The sequence below is a fragment of the Xyrauchen texanus genome, chromosome 7 (genome assembly GCF_025860055.1).
Source record: "Xyrauchen texanus isolate HMW12.3.18 chromosome 7, RBS_HiC_50CHRs, whole genome shotgun sequence".
In the NCBI taxonomy this organism is placed as follows: Eukaryota; Metazoa; Chordata; class Actinopteri; order Cypriniformes; family Catostomidae; genus Xyrauchen; species Xyrauchen texanus.
Window position 1 is genome coordinate 45458215 of NC_068282.1, and position 21224 is coordinate 45479438.

Consider the following 21224-nt stretch of genomic DNA (forward strand, 5'->3'; position numbering starts at 1 on the left):
GGTGTGGTTCTGGTCAAGACAATCTCCTGAACTCCAAACTGAATGTCAGAATGGGAAAGAAAGGTGATTTTGAGCTTGGCATGGTTGTTGGTGCCAGACGGGCCGGTCTGAGTATTTCACAATCTGCTCAGTTACTGGGATTTTCACGCACAACCATTTCTAGGGTTTACAAAGAATGGTGTGAAAAGGGAAAAACATCCAGTATGCGGCAGTCCTGTGGGCAAAAATGCCTTGTTGATGCTAGAGGTCAGAGGAGAATGGGCCGACTGATTCAAGCTGATAGAAGATCAACTTTGCCTGAAATAACCACTCGTTACAACCAAGGTATGCAGCAAAGCATTTGTGAAGCCACAACACGCACACGCATAATACATTTTAACTTAAAGGATAAAATCGGATGTTGCTTGCATTATAATGCATTATACTCTAAGGTATAACTATGAATAGGTAAGTATTATAATGTATTATAATTGTGGTTACAATTATTTATGAGAAGTTATAACATATTATAAGGTGTATTATGAGACATTACTAATGCATTTACAATGCATTATAAAAATTAGCTTCATAGAAATTGTTACCAACATTTCTCATCAAATACTAATCAAGAATAATAATCTGAGCTATGATATCCACATAAATTGTATATTTACAATTTGAATTTTTAATTTGAGGAGAATCATCTGAGAAAAAGTTGATGCTTAAACTGAACACGATAGAACTCCATAGTCTAGAAGTCTTCTGAGCTATGAAAGAGTAATTCAATTGAGCAATTAAATTTCCCTCTGGGATAGTGTGATGACCACAAAAATGCATTAAAATATATGTACAGAATACACACATGTAGCATGTGAGAACTAGAGGAAATCCGACGAGGAACAAAACAAGGCACAAACATGAACAAATTTAAAACATTTATTGCAGTAGCGGTATACCTGTAGAGCAGTAACAAGGAGTAACTGTTTAAATATCTATGATGGCAAATGTCCCACAACCAACAAACATACTGCTGAAAGCAACTAACACCACCCTCTTTTCATATTGTCTTTTTTTATACCTTTTTTGTATATTGTGATAAAACACAAAGGTGCTATACAAAATGAATGACCTCACAGCGTTACAAATCAATAGTTGTAAACTGAATGAAAAGAAGGTGAAACTAAGTCATTTTAAAGCTATTTCATCTCTTCAGGCATGCGGATCCTTAGTTTGAACTGGCTGCCATGCCATGTGACAAGAAGGGACAAAAGAATGACCCAAAAATATAAAGTCAAATTAAAAGTTAAACAAAAATCTCAGTCTTTAAATTATCCACATGCTCATTTGGATCATGGTCCGTTCGTTGTTTTTTTTTTTGTTTTCTTTTTTTTTTTTTTTTTTTAATTCCTTTCTAAGTTTGGACAGTTTATTTTTTTTATATTTTTCTGTCTGGAATGACTGTGCATTTTGGCGCCTGACAAACATTTACGGTGTTCAACACTCAACAACTAGGGAATTGCTTTTTGTAAAACCTCCAGATCGGTACAATACGTAGTATATGTCATGAAGGTACAGACATGAAAACTACACTCACTTCTCTTGCATGTTGAAAACCATGGGCATACAGGATATCTCATAAAAAATAAAAAACAAAAACGCTCTTAGAGTTTGCAAATACTACTCTCAATTGAAGCACAAGTTTAATTAAACATGTACAATAAGGACATATTTAAATTAGAGGTTGAGAATTTACAAATATATTGCTGTTGATTTGTAACATAATTTTACTTTTTTCGAGGAAAAGACATCAAGCTTCCTGTTTCGGTAAGTAGAAATTGAGCATTTACATCAATAATACAAAATAGTTTTGAAAAAATACGTTCGCCAGATTCATCGATTCAACTGGACAATTGTGCAATGTCATGACTGATTGACATTATCATCCACATTTCATCTGTTATTTCTCCATCAGAGGGAGAGTGGGTGTGTGTTCATGTGTGTATGTGTGTGTGGGGAAATTCATTAAATGATTGATTGCGCCTGCTTATAGCGTTGTTTATTTGCACATGCTGTCTGCATTGTTTTATCGCCCATTCACAAAAGAAGTTTTGCAAATCAGGTAACGTCGCAAAAACGCCTAAAAACTCTATTCTAAATGTAATCTGCACGTCACAATTCGCCATTTCGCAAATGGGTTCTGTTGTAGAGGATGCAGCAGACCACTGCAATATGGTTTACTTTACTAGGACTGTATAGCTCCACCGCTGCAATCCAGGTACCTTAATCGGCTCTTTTAAATGCTGAGAATGCTTCATCGCAAATCTGGATATATGCCACTATTATTTTAAATAAAATTCTGATTAACATCTGTAATAGCGCAATGCTAATTGCGATAGTTTTCATAAAAAGGAGACTTGTTTGCATTGAATATAATGGCAATACACTTTTTAATACTCATATTGTAACACTTTCCCAGGGCATTTTGTGCCCACTTAAACTGGATTGCGTGTGATTTGCGAATAAGTCGTGAACTACAGTGAAAATAACATGCGCTAAAGGGGAGCAACCATTTAGTAAATTTGCCCACAAATTTGTGTGTTTTTGTGTCTGTTTGCTTTCCAATTTCAGACTGTGGTCCCCTCTTCCAGAAGACAAATGTGAATGGCAAAAGCCCCAATAAAAACAACGTCTCCTGTACGATGAATGATAAAAGACAACTGCCATGATCACGGATCTATTCAATGTGATTATTACAAGTACATAAAATCGGTTAGTATTAAGTCCTATTTACAAACACTTCAACGATGACAGACAAAACAAGATTTCCACTAACAGTGTTATTAGCACAATGCTTTCTCAATTGTAAATTCCATTTTTCTCAGATGGTGTAGATTAATATAGTCCCAAAACAGCTCAAAAACAACCACGTCACAATATTTGTATATATTGATCAGCCTTTATATATATATATATATATTTTTTTTTTAATAACTGTGATACATAGAGCACAGTTTTTTTTTAGTCTCGAACTCTTTTATTGCAGTCTCTGTTCAAGACAATGTACGCAAAGTTTCCTTTTATGTGAATTTGCAGCAAACCATGGGATTTCTAGGGCAGCTATGAATCTGCACAAGAAAACCTCAGCAGAAGGGCCGTTGGTAAATTGGATTGGCATAGTATACTTTCCTGCATAAGCAATAAAGTCTAAGGTCTACTCCATACACGTAACTATCACACTGCATTAGCATCAATCTAAGAAAAAGAGAAAAACTGTAAGGACCAAATGGACTAAAGCTCTCAAAAGTTGCTGGGGTGATTGTGGAGAAGACACAAACAAAAAAGAAACCCTAAAAAGCTCTTAAAGCTGCTGTTCTTTTGGACTGTCGGGGCCAGAGACGGGCTGGTATGATTTCAGGCTGGCCAGCGGGATGTCGGCCATGTGACCCCCGCCACCACTGCCAAAATGTCCTTCCGAGCTCCCAAAGGTCTTCCTGTCCCCAAATTGCTCCTGGCTTCCACGCTCGCTTTTCCAGCTTCGGGTCAGGGTGTGGCCATTGAGCAATCTATCTTTACCCCACTCCTTCTGGTTGTTGAAAGACGAAACGGGTGACTTGGGCGAAGGGTACGACATCAGGCTTGGCGGCATCCAGCAGTTGTCTGAGTGTCCCAACACCAGACACTCTTGGGTGCACATCTCTGTGGCCTCCACTAAGCCTCTTGGTCCTAAAGGTCCATCTGTAGAAAGAAAGAGAAAATAGTTATGCAGAACTCTGCAACAAGTTCATCACTTTCAAAGTACAGTCCTTTGACACTCTGACACATTGAATAGCAAGAAAGGGTCAGGGAATATACCTTAGTCATGTTATACATCACGTTAACATGAATGAAAACGAGGCTGTGAGGGATAAACGTACAGTCCATGATGACTCATCTTCCACTACACAGATTTTCATCCAATATTAAGACTCAAGCTGCAGTGCTTTTCTAAGACATTTAGCACCTCATTAAACTTGATAGCGTATGGTTAGTAAAAAAGTCTTTGAGCTGAAATACCACCCACTGAAGTCGGGCAATGTGATGTAATTTAAAAGAAATGGGACGAATCCTTCGATGTGCCCTGCCCAAACTTTGTTTCAATAGCAAATACGTCAACACTAAATGTTGACTGATTTTGGATTTTGACAATAACTAAGGTGTTGTAAAAAATGTTTACCAGATTAATCGGCCAATAGTTTTTAAAATCAATTTATGAAACGTGTTATTTTTTTTTTTTAATCTGTCCTTATTATATATTATATATATTTTGAAACCTGGGTATTCTGGTGCTTTGTTACATGGATTTTATTTTATTTTATTTAATGTTCAGTGTTGCGTAAACTGACTGATAGTTTGCAACAGTACAACCATTGAACAAACTGTGTGTCTATCCTTCATACCCTCGTTTCCAGTAATGTAAAACAATTAGGGCTGGGAATCGATTAAAATGTTTTTGGTCTACCTAATGTTGGTCTACCTATCATTATGAGGACTTTCCATAGATATAATGATTTTTATACTGTACAAACTATAGATTATATCCCCTAAACCTAACACAACCTCTAAACCTAACCCTCACAAAAAACTTGCAATTTTACATTTTCAATAAAACATTGTTTAATGATTTTTAAGCTATTTAAATTATGGGGACATTAGAAATGTCCTCATGAAGCACATTTATAGCATATTACCCTTGTAATTACCAGTTTGTAACCTAAAAAATTGTCCTCGTAAACCACATAAACATGCCCACACACACACACACACACACACATACACACACAAGATAGAGAGAAACAGAGTGCAGCGAGATAGAATGAGGATTTTGCGACATTTGGCCTGAACACATTCGTGAAGAGAAACCGTGACAGTTCTTTGCACACTGTGGACCGTGCAGGCCAGGTGTTCAAATGTTAGTAGTCTCGCGGTTCCCGTCATGTTCCGAGCACTGTCCATCCCAAGCCTTGTTAACTTTTGCCAATCTTTGACTACTTCCAAAAAAATTTCAGCACATGCCTCCGCAAAGTGGCGCTCTGTGGTTTGACTCACAGTAAAGGCAAACTCCATACTCTTCATCTAAAAGTGTGCTGTGACGCCCAAGTAGCTGTCATTGCTCACACTTGAGCAAAACTACACCCTTGTCCTTCTCCATCATGTCAGGATGACTTGGCTCGGCACACTCACAGTAGCCGTCGCAAAGGAAGTCGTTAAAGCGGCTTAAATTTTTTTTCAATGCGTTAATCATTTCAAATGAATCACAAAGATGAACGCGTTAATTCCCCCAGCCCTAGTTAAAATTAAATATGTCGTCTACCCTGACTAAGGTCCATGACAAAAACAAATCTTAAAAATAGAGTATGATTGGGCATTCACACTGACAGCAATTGGCGGAGACCTTAAGTCATCCTTTTTTTTTTTTTGAGTGTTGCCGATCTCCACCGACACGAGCTACAGCAACTGGTCCAGATAATGATCTGCTGCCTAATACAGTTGGATACAGCGATCGAGTAGGAACGCCTACTAGTGACCAACAGGACAGAGACTCAGTGACCTCCAGCGACTTGATTGCTGTTGGGGTGAAGGCCCTTTGAGAGCTCACATGGAGCATGCAAAACTTGTAGTTGCATAAGACACTGAAAAAACAGCTATGCAGAATATATTTGACTTTGAATGGAGTGAAATATAACACTGACATTCCACCCACATCAGGAGAGAAATTGAACTGGAGGAATCGATGTGTTATCATCGTCTCAACTGCATTGTCGTATATAATCAAGAAGATAATGAAGATAATCTGCAAGGAGATATTAAGTATTTATAGCATGCCGCTCTATGTATTTATTTAACCCTTCTCAGACAAAACGGAGATAAAGCAGGGGTAGATTTAAACTACTCTTGACTTGGCTTCAAAAAATGTGTTTGTATTTAAGATACTGTAATTTCAGTAAATCTTCATTAAAGTTGCACTTAAGGTTGTGTTATTCATAGCAATTCCTTGCCAGCAAATTCCTCACTGAGAGGAAACAAAGACAAACAAATAAAAATGGGAGGATAAATGATACAGACAGATTTCTGCATGGGTAAAGATTTGGCTATGGATGATAAGGGCATAAATCGAACAAAAATGCATTTGTTTTTACACTGTATAAAATAATAGAGCTGTAGAAGAACCTGTAAGTTTTTAGTAAAATCTTGAAACTTCATTTTCAGGGATTAAACAAATACTTACTTTTTTAACAGGCTGTGTAGGCAAAACACATGGTGTATCCATTTACTGTCAATTGATTGTTTTTATAATGTCACAGTCAACGTTAAAGCCAAACCTTTGCCCTTGGTTTTATACCATTTCACTGGCTGTCTTGGGCTGTTATCACAGACTGTTCTCAGTCCAGCTCTAAAAATCTTCTATCTGCCACCAGCTGTTGAGTGATAAAAAAATGGGCCTAAAGTTGATTTGAAAGCAGCTTGAATTGCTAAATATAAAGTGGTGTGAGATTAACTCAAGCACCTCATCTCTTCACAGAGGAGCCCTAGTTCAAGCAGCAGTGTTTAGCGACTGACTAAATATCCTTTCATTTCCTTATGTCACTCACATCTGTCACCAAAACAATCAAACAAAAAGCCTCCTGAATATAAACCTACATTAAACACACCGTCACAATCTGAATTCGAGCACAACGGCCTCATAATATAGTAATATGATATTGTTCTTTGGAAAACTCTTTAATTTTAACTGCGAATAGTGGGCACAAGGCATCTATAATGTATACATTTATGTAATACAATACTGTTTGGAGCAGTAGAATTTCCACTTTGCCTCTACCCAGCCAACATTGGTATCTGGGCCCCATGTAGGTTATATCCAGGTGGCATGAGTTCCACGTGGGCATGGGCTGAAAATGGGCAAGTTATAAGGGTCCCATGTCCTTTTAAAAATGTGGGTCACAAATAGGTATACCCTTGTTAGATGATAATGTGGGACCTTCATAGGATCTATATGGGCAAACTGATTTCATGCTTCAAATCCATCTTTTTGCCTTTAAACGTTTTGAAATGCTCAAATTTGGTTGATTGTCCCTTTATAAACATCATGGAGTTTTAGGATCTGATCGACATAACTCCTTATTAAATTTGTAGGGGTTTCAATTGTGCTGTTTCATTTTATTTGAATTATCAATATGTTTTTTCCTTTACTGTCCTAACTGCATACATTTTTAAGCATAAACAGGGTTTTTTAGAATTAAAATTGGTCTCACATGGGACCTACACGCTTAATTTGATTGTATCTCGGACTGACAACACCTTCCACTTGACAAAGTAGTTCTGCTGTGTTCAATGTTTCATAATTTCTTCTTGTACAGTAATATTAGATCATAATATCATATCAACATATATTCTTTTTGAAAGGAAGCAGACATTTAAATGACAACTCTGAAGGTTTTAAATATTTGAACTAGACAAATTCCCGCCCCGAGAGTCATGCAACCGGTTCAGCAAGAGTAGGATGTGGATGTGGAGAGAAAATAAACAGGTAAATGTATATTTTCTTAACTTGACTCGTTTATCTGTTATTTCAGGCATCTGGAACTTTGTTTTGTTCATCGAAATTACCAGAATCTATAAACTAAAGCAGTGTTTTTTTGACAAGGGTGCAGGACAGGTAAAGAAATTTAAAATGTTTGCGATGCTTAAAATTGAGGTCTCATTTCTGTTGAGGTTAAGGTGTAGTTTTATTTTTGCCTGACATTAAGTCGTATTTCCGATTTTCATTGTTTTTAGGCTTTCCCGTTGAATTTCATGCCCCTACAGCTGCCATTTTGAAAATGGTGGGAAAATGTAATTGTCACATCAGCCGATGATGAGCAGCACCGATTTATAATCATTTTCAATTGGTAGATGCCACAGTTTGAATTGATATGTTATCTGACATAGGCTGCAACCAAAAGCAGAACAATGCTACTTTTGGAGCCAAGGTAGGATGAAAAACTGTAACTTTTCTGAGACCAGATTCATTAAGAGGCCTATATACAAAAGCTCAGTTGGAGCCATAAACTAATTGGGCAGCAAGGCAGCAGGTCAGTTTAGCTGATGATAATCCATATTTGAATTTTGTCTTCATGCTGTGTGTCGTTCACTTAGGCTATGTGTTCTAGACTATTTTATCTACTATACAGTGCTTTGGAGTATAGTACATATCATGTTCTACATTTTAGCTTATTTGACCCAGTTGTGGATCTTAAAGCTCAATTCATGTCATTTCATTATTGAATTTCCAGATAAATAGGAAAGAAAGCTTAGCTTTAATGTATTGCACTACAGTTTACTTTTCATTCAGATGTGCAGTATAGCAGATTGAAAATTCTACTGGTCAATGATGTGTTGATCAGTGACAAATCCATAAATGTTTAAAGGAATATTCCGGGTTCAATAAATTAAATTTTTAATTTCACAATATAATGTAGCCTCAACTTTATAGGCCTGCTCAGGTGTTTCTCACTGTTGGCATATTTCCTTTGTTTTCACCCCCCTCCACCCCATCACCACCAGTTTAAGTCTCATCCTGTGTGGGTGTAAGTTCCGCTCCTCTGCCATCATCGCTTCAGGCAGGATCCAAAATTAAGCTCAGCCAACAGCATTTGTGGCATAATGTTGATTACCTGAAAAACTGATATTGACTTGCCCCTCCTTTTCTTTGAATAAAGCAAAAATCTAATTACAGTGAGTCATTTACAGTGGAAGTGAATGGGGCCAATCCGTAAACGTATAGAAATAAAATCACTGTATCAAAAGTATAGTGACATTGATTTTAGTGTGATACTTTGTCACCTTTTCTGTGTAAAGTTATATCCAATTTTACAACTATGTTGCCATGAACAATGTCATCAAACCCTAAAACATCAACACAATACACCAATTTAAACAACTTGACAGCTCAAATAGTATTCACGTTTTATCAGATGAATTAAAGTGCTTTTATAAAATGAGCTTCATATTTCTGATTATAAACCCTCCAAAAATACTCCACATTCACTTCTATTGAAAATCCCTCACTAACCTCGATTTTTGCTTTTTTTTAAAGACAAGGATTGACGAGTCAAAATAATTTATAGGTATTGAGAATATTATAGGTATTGAGAAGGTGTCACTACCAAGAAGTACCACTACTCTTGCTAAACCAAGAAGCCTTTTGGATACACAGATTAAAAACGTTGGTGCTGCATAATTTGAATGTCACAAATCCAGTTGATTGAGCTGATCTTTTGTTGAACCCAGAGTATTTATTCCATTCCTGTATGCAGATCATTGGCTAATGCTGTACCATATATATGTATACACTATTGCAAATTATCCCCAAATTTGTTTTTAGATAATGGAGTGCTACGGTGTAAATTCACATACAAATCAAAACTGTGGATGCTCTTGAAGTTCTTGATGAAGCTGTTGAGCAGGTTTTTAACACTGATGAATTGAGGCCATAGGATATGACATTGGATATTGATGAAACAAATGACTAAATTCAAGATTCTGACGAAGAGGAAATTGAGCCTCAGCTTGACAAGAAGACAAAATTGGCTGAATGACTGAATCTCTCTCAGTCTGCTTTGTCAGAATTAGTAGACATACTTGTAAATGAAGGTTTTAATTTACCAAAGGACCCAAGAACTCTTATGTCTACTTTAAAAGACTGCAAAGTCAACAAAAGGGGGAGTGGAAGTTACTATCATTTTGGCCAGAGCTGACCAATGCACAAGATGAACTCACAGACACCTTGACTCTAAGACTAAATGTTGATGGAATACCTCTTTTCAGAAGTTCCAATGCATGGTTGTGGCCCATACTTGGTAAAAATAAGAAGCTATGTACCTAGGGGCCTGAGTGGCTCAGCGAGTAAAGACACTGACAGCCACCCTTGGAGTCGCAAATTGGAATCCAGGTTGTGCTGACTGACTCCAGCCAGGTCTCCTATGCAACCAAATTGGCCTGGTTGTTAGGGAGGGTAGAGTCACATGGGGTAACCTCCTCGTGGTTGCAATAATGTGGTTCTCTCTTAGTGGGGCGTGTGGTGAGTTGTGCGTGGATGCCGCGTAGAATAGCGTGAAGCCTTCACACATGCTATGTCTCCGCTGAAACACACTCAACAAGCCATGTGATAAGATGTGCAGATTGACGGTCTCAGACACGGAGGCAACAGAGATTCGTCCTCTGCCACCTGGATTGGTGGGGTCACTACGCAACCACAAGGACCTAGAGCAAGAGCTTTTCTAAAAAGTATAAAAGGTCACTCAGGTTACAGCTCTTGTGAGCGTTTTGTGCAACCTGGTGTTAATTTAAGTGGAAAAATAGAGTAGACATGGAAGCAGCCCTGAGAACAGATGCCCAGTTTGATGAAAAGTTAGATGAGGAACACCATCATGAGATATCACCTCTTCTGGAGTTGGGAGTAGTTTTAGTTACATCTTTTGTACTTCATTATAAGCATTTTGTTTGTTTAGGCATTGTCCGAAAGCATGTATCATTGTGGGTCAAGGGACCCTTGATGTGTAAGATTTCATCAAGTGTTCTTTAAGTTGTATCTGATAAATTAGTTACTTCGGCAAAATTTACCAAGAAACTTTTCAAGAAAGCCATGGTCACTTTATGAATATAGCCAATGAAAGGCCACAGAGTTTAGTCATTTTATGATATATACTGGCTCTGTTGCATTGTTTAATACATTTCCTAGGCATTTATATAAACACATTTTAGTCTTATTTGTTGCCATAAGAATTACTTTGAGTCCTGGTGTGTGGAATGACTATTGTGATTATGCTGGAAAGTCAATGAAATGTTTTGTAACTAACTTTGCCAAAATCTAAGGGTATTTCTTGTATATAACACACGTCTTATAAATTTGGCACAAGATGCTCGTAAATGTGGTGCTCTTAACTCTACAGGTTTTAAAGATGGTTAGGGGACCTCAAAACCCTGTGGAGCATATTGTGAGACAGAAACACAAAAGGAAGTTCATCATTGGAAGAACAGTTTAAACAAACACATTTCTCTGGACCAACTCCACCATGATTTTACACATGTACACAGTTTAGCAAGGCCAATACAAAGAAATGATAATCTCCTGTTTTTGGGAAACAACTGCTTTGAAATTGATGGTAGAGTTGCCATTGTTAAAAATGATTTGATCTCTCCCACAGCAGACATGTTTGCAGTATGTAAGTTTTTTTAATACAGGGACATGCTTTTATGACTACCCTATCAATTCTTCAAGCTTGGAAATGACTGTTGTCTCACAACTTACTGGCCATTTGTTAGTTTTTCCAGTGGCAGATGGATCTGCCTATGCCTGATGTGTATGTGACTTTGTCTGTATGTAGCTCTATGATTTCTGACTCTATATTGTAATGGTTCATAATATCCCTTTATATTGTTAGGAGCTATACTATGCCCAAAACACATTATCTTGCTCATCTAATGCTTAAAGGGACAATCATTAATTTGCCCAGATTGTATTCCAAACCCACATGACTTTCTTTAGTGGAACACAAAAGGAAATGTGTGGCATAATGTTAGGGACTTAAGTCACTTTTACATTCATTGTGTGTTGCAGTCTTAAGTGAACAGTGACTGAAGATGGAAGAATGGACTTTACATGTTTGGAACATCATGAGGGTAAATACTATATGACAATTTTCACTTTTGGGTGAAAAATTTAAATTCTCTCATTATTTAAATCACACTCGTGTTCTTTCAAACCACTTTTTCTCTCTGTGCAACTCAAAAGGAGATGTAAGAGTAAGTCCTTTTTTGCATACAATGAAAGTGAATGGTGACTGAGGCTGTCAGACCCTAACATTATGCCTTGAATGTCCTTTTGTTTTCCATTGTTTATAAGGAATGCAGGTTTGGAAGAACCTGAACATGAGTAAATGACCATTTTACTTGATAATTTTTGGGTAAACTATGCCTTTAAATAATCAATGACAACTGCTGAAAAGGTTTTAGGAACCCTATCTCTATGGATTTTTCCCCTTCAAATGTATTTTTAGGCAAAATAGGAAATGTCCTTATGACACAAGTGAAGAATCAGACACCTTTAGTGAGGATGAACTACCACCCACACCTCCCCACCAACTCTACAACATAACCACCCAGACAGTCACCGCCAACGTATCTACCCAGAGAGCCAATGCCACAGCACCAGTCAACACCGGACATGCCACCCAGAGATTTATCAACACCAGACCTGCTGCCCCAGGCTAATCCAGATAGGGCCGACATGGAACCCATGGACAAACCCATTTGGGGCCCATACCTCAGGCCCATATCATGCCTACATGGGCCCCACCATGACAAGTTGGTTGGGTAATTTCCACCTAATGACTCCACCACACCACTCCAGTTGTTTAACCCATGTCTTCTGAAACTATATGATAGTTATGGGTGATAAACAGATCAATATTTAAGTATTTGTTTTACTATAAAATTGTCCTCCCCAACAGTAGGTAGAGATATACATGAAGAATGTGAATTGCCAATAACAAAAGTAGAAGAATGTGAAAGTGAAAGCAGAGATTTATTGTAAAAAAAAAAAGAAGGACTTTCACACCCACACCTATCATATTACTTGTGTGGTATGGATTACTTTTATGCTACCTTGAAATACTTTTTGGAGCTTCAAAGTACTGGCCACCATTCACTTGCATTGTATGGACCTACAGAGCTGAGATATTTTTCTAAAAATCTTTGTGTTCTGCAGAAGAAAGAAAGTCATACACATCTGGGATAACATGAGGGGGAGTAAATGATGAGAGAATGTTAATTTTTGGGTGAACTATCCCTTTAACAATAAACATTTCCTACAACAGACAAAGGCTTTGAAATATGCATTGTAGAGGGTGATCAGGGATCGCTTATTTCCATTTGTGAGAACTCTATGAAATGTATATATGAAAGACATGCCACATGCCGCCACCATAGCGGACACAGCCGATGAATAAATAAAATGGGGAAAAGATGAGCGCTTGATGAGGGAACAAAAGCCAAAGCGCCATGTCGCTGCATAATTGGTGTGATAAGCTATAAGCGACTGCCAGAGTTACTGCAGGAAATGGAAAAATTGCTGAAGCAAGAGATATGTATGGCATCCCTTTAAAATACATTGTGACAAAAAACAGATGACTAACAGCAGCAAAGATCAACATAATCAGAACACAGTAAGACGCAGCATAAAATGTTTTATTTATTTTATTCTTGCATTATTCTTGTCTTATTGTGAGAAAACATGCTAACAGCCTCTCCATAGTTGTTGTTCAACTCAAATCCCTGTAATTTCCTTCCGAACATATAAAGTCTCTCGAGTTGGGATGGGAATTGTAAGGAATTTAGCGATTCTGATTCCACTTAACAATTCTGGTTCCTTAATGATTACACCAATGATCCTTTCACTTTTGGGGACACATCCCCAAATTATTGACCTTAATATACCTATAATAATAATATGAATGTTATATATTAATATAAGAACATGAGTGGTGGTGGGCTAAAGCACATAACTGTTAATCAGAAGGTCGCTGGTTCGATCCCCACTGCCACCACCATTGTGTCCTTGAGCAAGGCTCTTAGCTCTGGGGGGATTGTCCCTGTAATAAGTGTACTGTAAGTCGCTTTGGATAAAAGCGTCAGCTAAATGTAAATGTAAGAATATTAATTTATGTTTTTAGAAATACCATTTATTACAACAAAACATCTGGTTCCTTTAAAATTCCATTTTTATTTAAAAAAAAAAAATGTTTAGGGCCTTTGGAAAAGCACCCCCAAATAATTGGCCCTAATATACTAAATAAAATTTTTTGTTGTTAAATATTTATATTAATATATTAAGGTTTTATATTATTATTATTATATTACATTTATTTTAAAACTTTGGTCCTAATAAACTACTTAAAATATTATTGTTAAATATTAATATTTGAATATTAGTGTCACGATCCCCTGTTGTCTGCCCTGTGTTTCTCACTTGTCATTCCGGACTACACTTCCCATAATTCCCTGCCCTCATCACTGCCAGCAGTCATTTATTGTTCTCACCTGTGTGTCCTGTATTCATTATCCTTGTGTATTTAAACTCTATTGTTTCACCATTCGTGGTCGGTTGTTAAGTGTAAATGTAATGTTAATGTCTTGTAGATTCTTGTATGTGTTCCTGCCTGAGCCCTTCGTGGATGTGTCCTCTTGTTTATATCTTTTGTTTCCCCTCGTGGATGTTTTGTTTGTTCCAGTCTTGATTGTCTTGTTATTTTCAATAAAGCTGCAAGTAGATCTTCACTACTCGTCTGTCTCGTAACAATTAGTATTCTTTTTTTAAATACAATTTATTATTAATATTTATTATTATTACCAAAAATAGTTCCAAAAATATTGCAATTCCATTAACAACTATTTTAGTACTTTTAAAAAGGAGCCCAAAATTATTTGTCTTAATATACTAATATATATAAAATAAAATAATGGATATTATGAATATTCATATATCAATGCTGTATTTTTTATTACAATTTATTATAAATAATTGGTCCTAATACACTAAGTGTCAATATCATTAAAATAAAGTTAAAAAAGATATACCATTTATAAAGAAAAATAAAATAAATGGAACATTTCCGGTTAATTATAATTTTTTTTTTAATATATATTAAATATATTAATAATATTCATGTTTAATATATAAATATATATTAATACCATTAATTACAACAAAACTATGTTGTACATTTTGTTTCTCGAAGAGATATACCAAACTCCATCCCCATCTTCTATTGTTCAGTAAAAGAGATAGTCCCGCCCTAAACACATGCAATTGGTTGAGCCTATGTTGCTTTGTTGGGTTGGCCAAACAAACAGAATAATAATATTTTAATAATGCCAGAGACACCCAATGTTTGCACACTACACCTTTAACAACACATATGAAAGCCCAGTAAGTAATGACACTGATTTAAGTCTTACTAGCCTTAAGTACAAAATAACACAGTGACCATTATTGGTTCTACTTTTAGACATGATAAAAATTCAACTGTTCTATCAGAAATGACTCATGATAATTGGGATTAGTACGAATGTAGAAATCTCCGAAAGGCCTGCCCTGCGGTTCAGCACTCTGACACTTGCTTGAACTGTAGGATCCTGCCTGAAGCGATAATGGAGGAGCGGAGCTTACACCCACCCTGGATGAGATTAAACTGGTGGTGATGGGGTGGAGGGGGGTGAAAACAAAGGAAATATGCCAACAATGAGAAACACCTGAGCAGGCTTATAAAGTTGAGGCTACAGTATATTGTGACTGGATGATATGCCTGATAGAATGAATCCCAACATCTTCCTGCTAGAACAACGCTTTTGCTAACTAGAGTCATTAGTCCAATTTAAACTGTTGACATGATTTTGAGACTGCTTGTTAGTCATTTTGACCACTTCATTCAAAATAACTAGTTTAAAAGGCAGATGTAAAAGTTAAAGAATCTCTCATTGAAAAACACATGTTGATTGACCAATTATCAGATTATTTGTGGAGATGTCTGTGGTGGTTATGGGCATGTCCGTCTAAATTGGTGGAAGTATGCAGGTGTTTAAAAACCCTTAACGGATATAAACCTCATGAAAATCATTCCAATATATAAGAAAAGTTTTCAATTTCAAACCTTACATTAGAGTTAATCTATTCCTAAAATTGCAGCTACATTTCTCTCTTGTCATTAGACTAATAACATGGGCCATTACATCGTAACAGCGGCCCTCATTCCTTATGAGGACACAAGCTCTCCTGAACGAGAGCCCGGAATCGATATTTCCATCACTTCGACATGTTTGTGTGTGCGCGTGTAAGGCAAATACCACACGAAGTCAGATTTACATCCATAATGTGTGAGGAAAAATGAGGAATAAAGCACCAACAACCACATATTCAAGCAATAATAATGAATCTCTAATACACGGTGACATTCAAATATTTTACACCCTTTTTCACAAGTTGCAAGTTATATTCGTGCCATTTATAGCACCCAGCCCTCTTTGCATGTGAATTTAAATATTTATCCCTGGAGGGAGACCTGTCACTCGAGTGTGTTTTCGAGAAAACACTGATTTAACTGACGGAAAAAAATAACAGCCTCTCACACAATGCACAACATTCAGACATACAGATATGTGCTTATTTCAATGTGACAGTGATATTTAAAGGCAGTCTGATAGTTTTTTGGATTACCGCTATGTAATTTTCAGACCATCAAAGGCATTTTTAATCTTCCAGATGGAGTCGAAAAACTTTAATTGCTCTGACTTGCAGTCCTTTAATAAGAAAACATTGCAACTCCCATCAAATACTTTAAGGAACAGTAGGACTACCATGTCCTGGTAGTGGTATACCTGGTCTCTAAGAATCACATTACTACACCTACACTCTCTTGAACAGGAAACCCGTGAGCAGTGTTTTTGATTAAATGAAATGCATTTGGTCTGTGGAGTTTGAGGGTGAAATTGTTTCTTTCTGTGAAGAGTGTTTCTTCCTTCTTGTCTCTCTCTTCCTCCATTTCCTGTGGCACACCAGGGGTTGCCTGTCAAAAATGCAACAAATCCCTTTCAAATTCACCATAAAGTTACTGTGATTTGAACCCCCTCACACACATAATACACTGTTACAAGAGGAAATGTGGGGCAAGTTCAAACAGAGTCATACACACTCCCTCCCTCTTCACTCATTCTCTCTTTCTCTGTGCCCTCTCTCTTTCCAATCTCATTTGTGAAATTCATTTTGCTGTCACCGTGACTCAGTCTCTAATTCATCCCTCGTGATTTCTCATGTCAGTCCCATAATGCCGTGCTCATGTGCGTCCTCAGAGGCCATTAGAAGAGTGATGGGGAAGGACTCAGCTCAGCCGTGTTGCAGAGGGGGTCTGTGGGGAAGGGTTCTCTTAGTCTCAGACACTTTTTCAAAATCTAGTGAGCTGCCTACCTAGACAATATTTTAAGCCATCTGCGACGTGTTCCTCAACGTGATGACTGATCCAAAAGGTAGCTAGTAAACTTATGCAGCATTCTAAGGCTTTGTTCTATGGAGCCCCTAAGAGGACAAGGATGAAATTTGTTTTCTGAACTAGTTTTGTTCCCTCACAATACGTTTTGCATTCCCCAGCAATAGTTTTGCGTATCCCCGTAATAGTTTGCATTCCCCATGAGTTTTTGTGTTCCCTTGCAATAAAATTTCCATTCTCTCACAAAAGTTTGAATTTACTTTGAAATATATTACGCACTCCCTCGCAATAAGTTTTGCATTCCCTTGCAAACAATTTTTGTAACTTTGTGTGACGAGGAGGAGGGCGTGGCCAGGCCGTGCATCGATGCACGGCTGGCGCTGAATCAGCTCATCAGCGGGAGAGCGAGATAAAGGGGAGCCGGAGGTGCCAGTTTGAGAGAGAGAGAGACACACGTGGCCACGTTGCATGTGTGTCCTTATGTGAATGTTTGTTTTATGTTGAGTTTCTGATTAAAATTTATGCTGACTGTTCAACTGGTTCACACCCCCTCCTTGTCCGTCTTTAACTATTCCATTTTGCAATAAGTTTTGTGTTCCTTCAAAACAACTTTTGCGTTCTCTCGCAATAGTTTAAATCCCCTTTCAATAGTTTTGTGTTCTCTCAATATAGTTTTGCTTTGCTTCAAATAATTTTGTGTTTCCTCATAATAGTTTGCGTTCCCTCGCAATACGTTTTTGCATTCCCTAGCAATAAAAGTTCCGTTCTCTTGCAATAGTTTTGTTTTACCTTGCAATGCATTGTGTTCCCATGAAATAAGTTTTGTCTTAGTTTTAACTCGCCATAAGTTTTGCATTCCCATGCAAATATTTTTTTTAACTTTGTGTGACGAGGAGGAGGGTGTGGCCAGACCGTGACAATGCATGGCCGGTGCTGAATTAGCTCATCATCAGGAGAGCGAGATAAAGGGGAGCCGGAGGTGCCAGTTTGAGAGAGACAGAGAGACGCATGTGGCCACGTTGCATGCATGTCCTTATGTTAATGTTTGTTTTATATTGATGTGGCAATGCGGAGGGCGGGGCCGGGTCGTGATCCTACACACCCGGTCCCGTATTAGGCTAATTATGCCTCCGTGAGGGTTAAAGGTCGACTGCACAGATCGTTTACGGACATGTCCGTCATGTGTGTTTATGTTGTCTTTTAAGTTTATCATTAAAACTATTATTTACATTGTCAAGCTGGTTCTCGCCTCCTCCTTTCCACTGATCCCTACAGTGGTGGTGATACAGTGGTGCCGAAGCCATGGAAGGAGGAGGGATACGCCGTAGTAGAGTTCTCGCCACTACCGTCCACCCCAACGGAGCAGCCGCGGCCATCTGCCGGGGGACGAGGAGCCCAGCCGCCTGAAAGAGGACGATGGCCGCCGACCGCGAGGGGAGAAGGGGCTCCTAACCGACCGCCTGGGGCGGTCAGGGCCGCTGCCAGGGGCGCAGGAGTCGCCTACCGGCCGCTGAAACGCAACGGGGTTTAAGACCGCCGACCGCGAGGGGCTCACTGGCGATCGCCTGGAGCTGGAGAACCGCTGCCAGGGGCGAGGGAGACCCCTTCTGTTCCCCGAGAATGCGGCGGGGCGTTCTGTTCACCAGGGGCTGGAGGACTGCCTCTGATCTGCCCGGAGAGGAGCGGCTGTCATCCGACAGAGGGTGGAGGTGTGGCCAAGGAACAAGCTACGGCGTATTGGAGTACTGGCGAGTTTTTTTTTTCATCTCTCTCTCCTCTCTCTCTCTCACTGTCGCTCTGCGTTGGCCTTTTCCCTCTTTTAAATTTTACAGTTTTCTGGGGGGGGGTACTACACTGTTACAGGAAATTACCCCCCATTTTAATTATTTCTGTTTCCCTCCCCTTGTCCCCTCCCTCGTCCAGGTAGATGGGGATGACCTGCCAGCAGACTAGACGTAAAGCACGCCCTCCCCCAGGGTAAGGGGGGGGGGGGGGGTGTACGTCAGGCCGGGGGCTCCCCAGCCTGAGAGAACGAGGGAGGAATGTGGCAGGGCGGAGGGCGATCCTACACACCCGGTCCCTTATTAGGCTAATTATGCCTCCGTGAGGGATAAAGGCTGACTGCAGAGGATCGTGCGGGAGAGAGAGAGATCGTTTACGGACATGTCCGTCATGTGTGTGTTGGTGTCTTCTTTTAAGTTTATCATTAAACCCTTATTTATATTATCAAGCCGGTTCTCGCCTCCTCCTTTCCATTTATCCCTTTACAGTTGAGTTTCTGATTAAAATTTACGCTGACTGTTCAACCGTTTCACACCTCCTCCTTGCCCGTCTTTAACTGTTACACTTTTCAATAAGTGTTCCTTCACAACAACTTTTACGTTCCCTTGCAACAATTTTAAGTCCCCTTTCAACAGTTTTGCGTTCTCTCAATATAATTTTGCTTTGCTTCAAAATAATTTTGTGTTTCCTTATAATGGTTTGCATTTGGAGAAGACTTATTTGGCTCCAGACAAAATTTCACAATTTCTATAACGTTCCATAAATATTGTGTCCCAAATGACGCTATGATATTTTGGAAGTCCACGGAAAGTTTTTTGTGCAGGTTTATTGTCTAATTATGCCTCCGTGAGGGTTAAAGTTCGACTGCAGAGGATCGTGCGAGAGACCTAACGTACCTAACTCCAACCCTTAATTAGTTTTTGATTTAGTAAAATGTTATTTTTAGTATCTCAAAAATGTTTGTTAGATTTATGTTACAAGATAAATGTATATTTCCCAATGGGGTTAGAAAAATAAACCTAATTCAAACATATTCTCTCAAAAAAAACAATTTTGCTTCGCAAGTAAATGTATAAGGTTTGAAAGATCTTTAGATATTATTACACAAAAACTAAATAAAAATACAGATTCAAACTCAATCAAACTCAGCATTAGTTTTAGCAACAGAATGAAGAAATTAAAACAACAGCCATGTTACAGAGACGACCCTTATCAGGAAATATGTCACATGTTCAACTCAATTTGGGAAATGTTAGGTCAGGAAGGTAATATACTTTTCTAAAGCAGACCTTTTCGATCAATGCATTTCAAACCTATTTTCCAGTTTCCTCTGTCCTAATGATATCATTTCAATCGCAGAGTGAGATTGATCGCGCTGAATGATCTTCAGCTCATACCATGTTAATTAAATTACTCTTCCTCTGTTCTCTTCCTATTCCATCCTTTCACTTGTGAATTTCCATTCCGCTGACAGGGTTGCATCTTCTATTAACATGCAAATTGGTGCTCTGCGAGACCTCTCTCAAACAGACGTCCACATGGGCACCAATATCCTTCGTATATCAATCAGCGATCAAGACCTACTGTGGTGGGTTGTGTGAAACAAAGCCTGGTTGAAACAAATGCGGTCAAATGAGGTCAATTTGGAAACAATGAGAATAATTGTATTCCGATGCATTGAAATCTTCACTTGTTTTGTCTGGAATGTCGTGTTAAAGATATTAAAGTTAAAATTAAATCAAGATTGACCCTGTTTACTTTTTTAATATATATATTATAATATATACAATTATAATTAATTTATATTGAATTTGATGTGCTGAATTGAACTGTGATACATTTCAATCCATATTTATAGAACATGGAGAGGAAGTTGTGATGGCCAAACTCTCAAATATTTGGTATCACTGAAAAGCCCAGGGAGTCCTCTGATAACACCCTAGATTTACAACTGTAGCATGTATGGGCTAAAAAAACATAAATAACAAATTTCCTACACAAAAATGAATTGCTGGGCTGCTGGAGGATAATGACCTTTAAAGCCTAATATATCAAATATGATACATAAAAATAAATAATAATACACTTTTTATAGTTTGTGTAATGGTACTAAAACATTTGTTCAATGACCAATAAAATAATGATTCTGACAATTCTTTCATATGTCAGGTTTTACAGGGTTAAGAAGAGTAAAATGTGGAAAGTCTTTCTTCTCAGTTCCATGGACGTAGCAAGATTAAAAACGTTCCCAATCAAAGGTTCCTTTTGTAATATTATTTCACAGAGCTATTAAACTGGTGTCAAGATTATGGCATCCAAGGTGAATACAATCAGAGGCGAGTGGGAAGAGAATGCTCGAGCAACACTTTGATTAAAAGGGAAATGTGGAAGCAGAGCGGTATCATT

The 21224-nt window shown here is 38.1% G+C and overlaps 1 protein-coding gene across 1 annotated transcript in view; it reads right to left on the bottom strand.

Annotated features, from left to right (window-relative positions):
* Positions 1-929: 929 nt before the first annotated feature.
* LOC127646963 (protocadherin-9) overlaps positions 930-21224 on the bottom strand; it is a 377566-nt gene continuing 357271 nt past the window's right edge. The window contains exon 4 of the mRNA XM_052130964.1: positions 930-3714. Coding sequence (XP_051986924.1) covers positions 3338-3714 — 377 coding nt within the window. The 3' untranslated portion in view covers positions 930-3337. The remainder of the gene's footprint in view (positions 3715-21224) is intronic.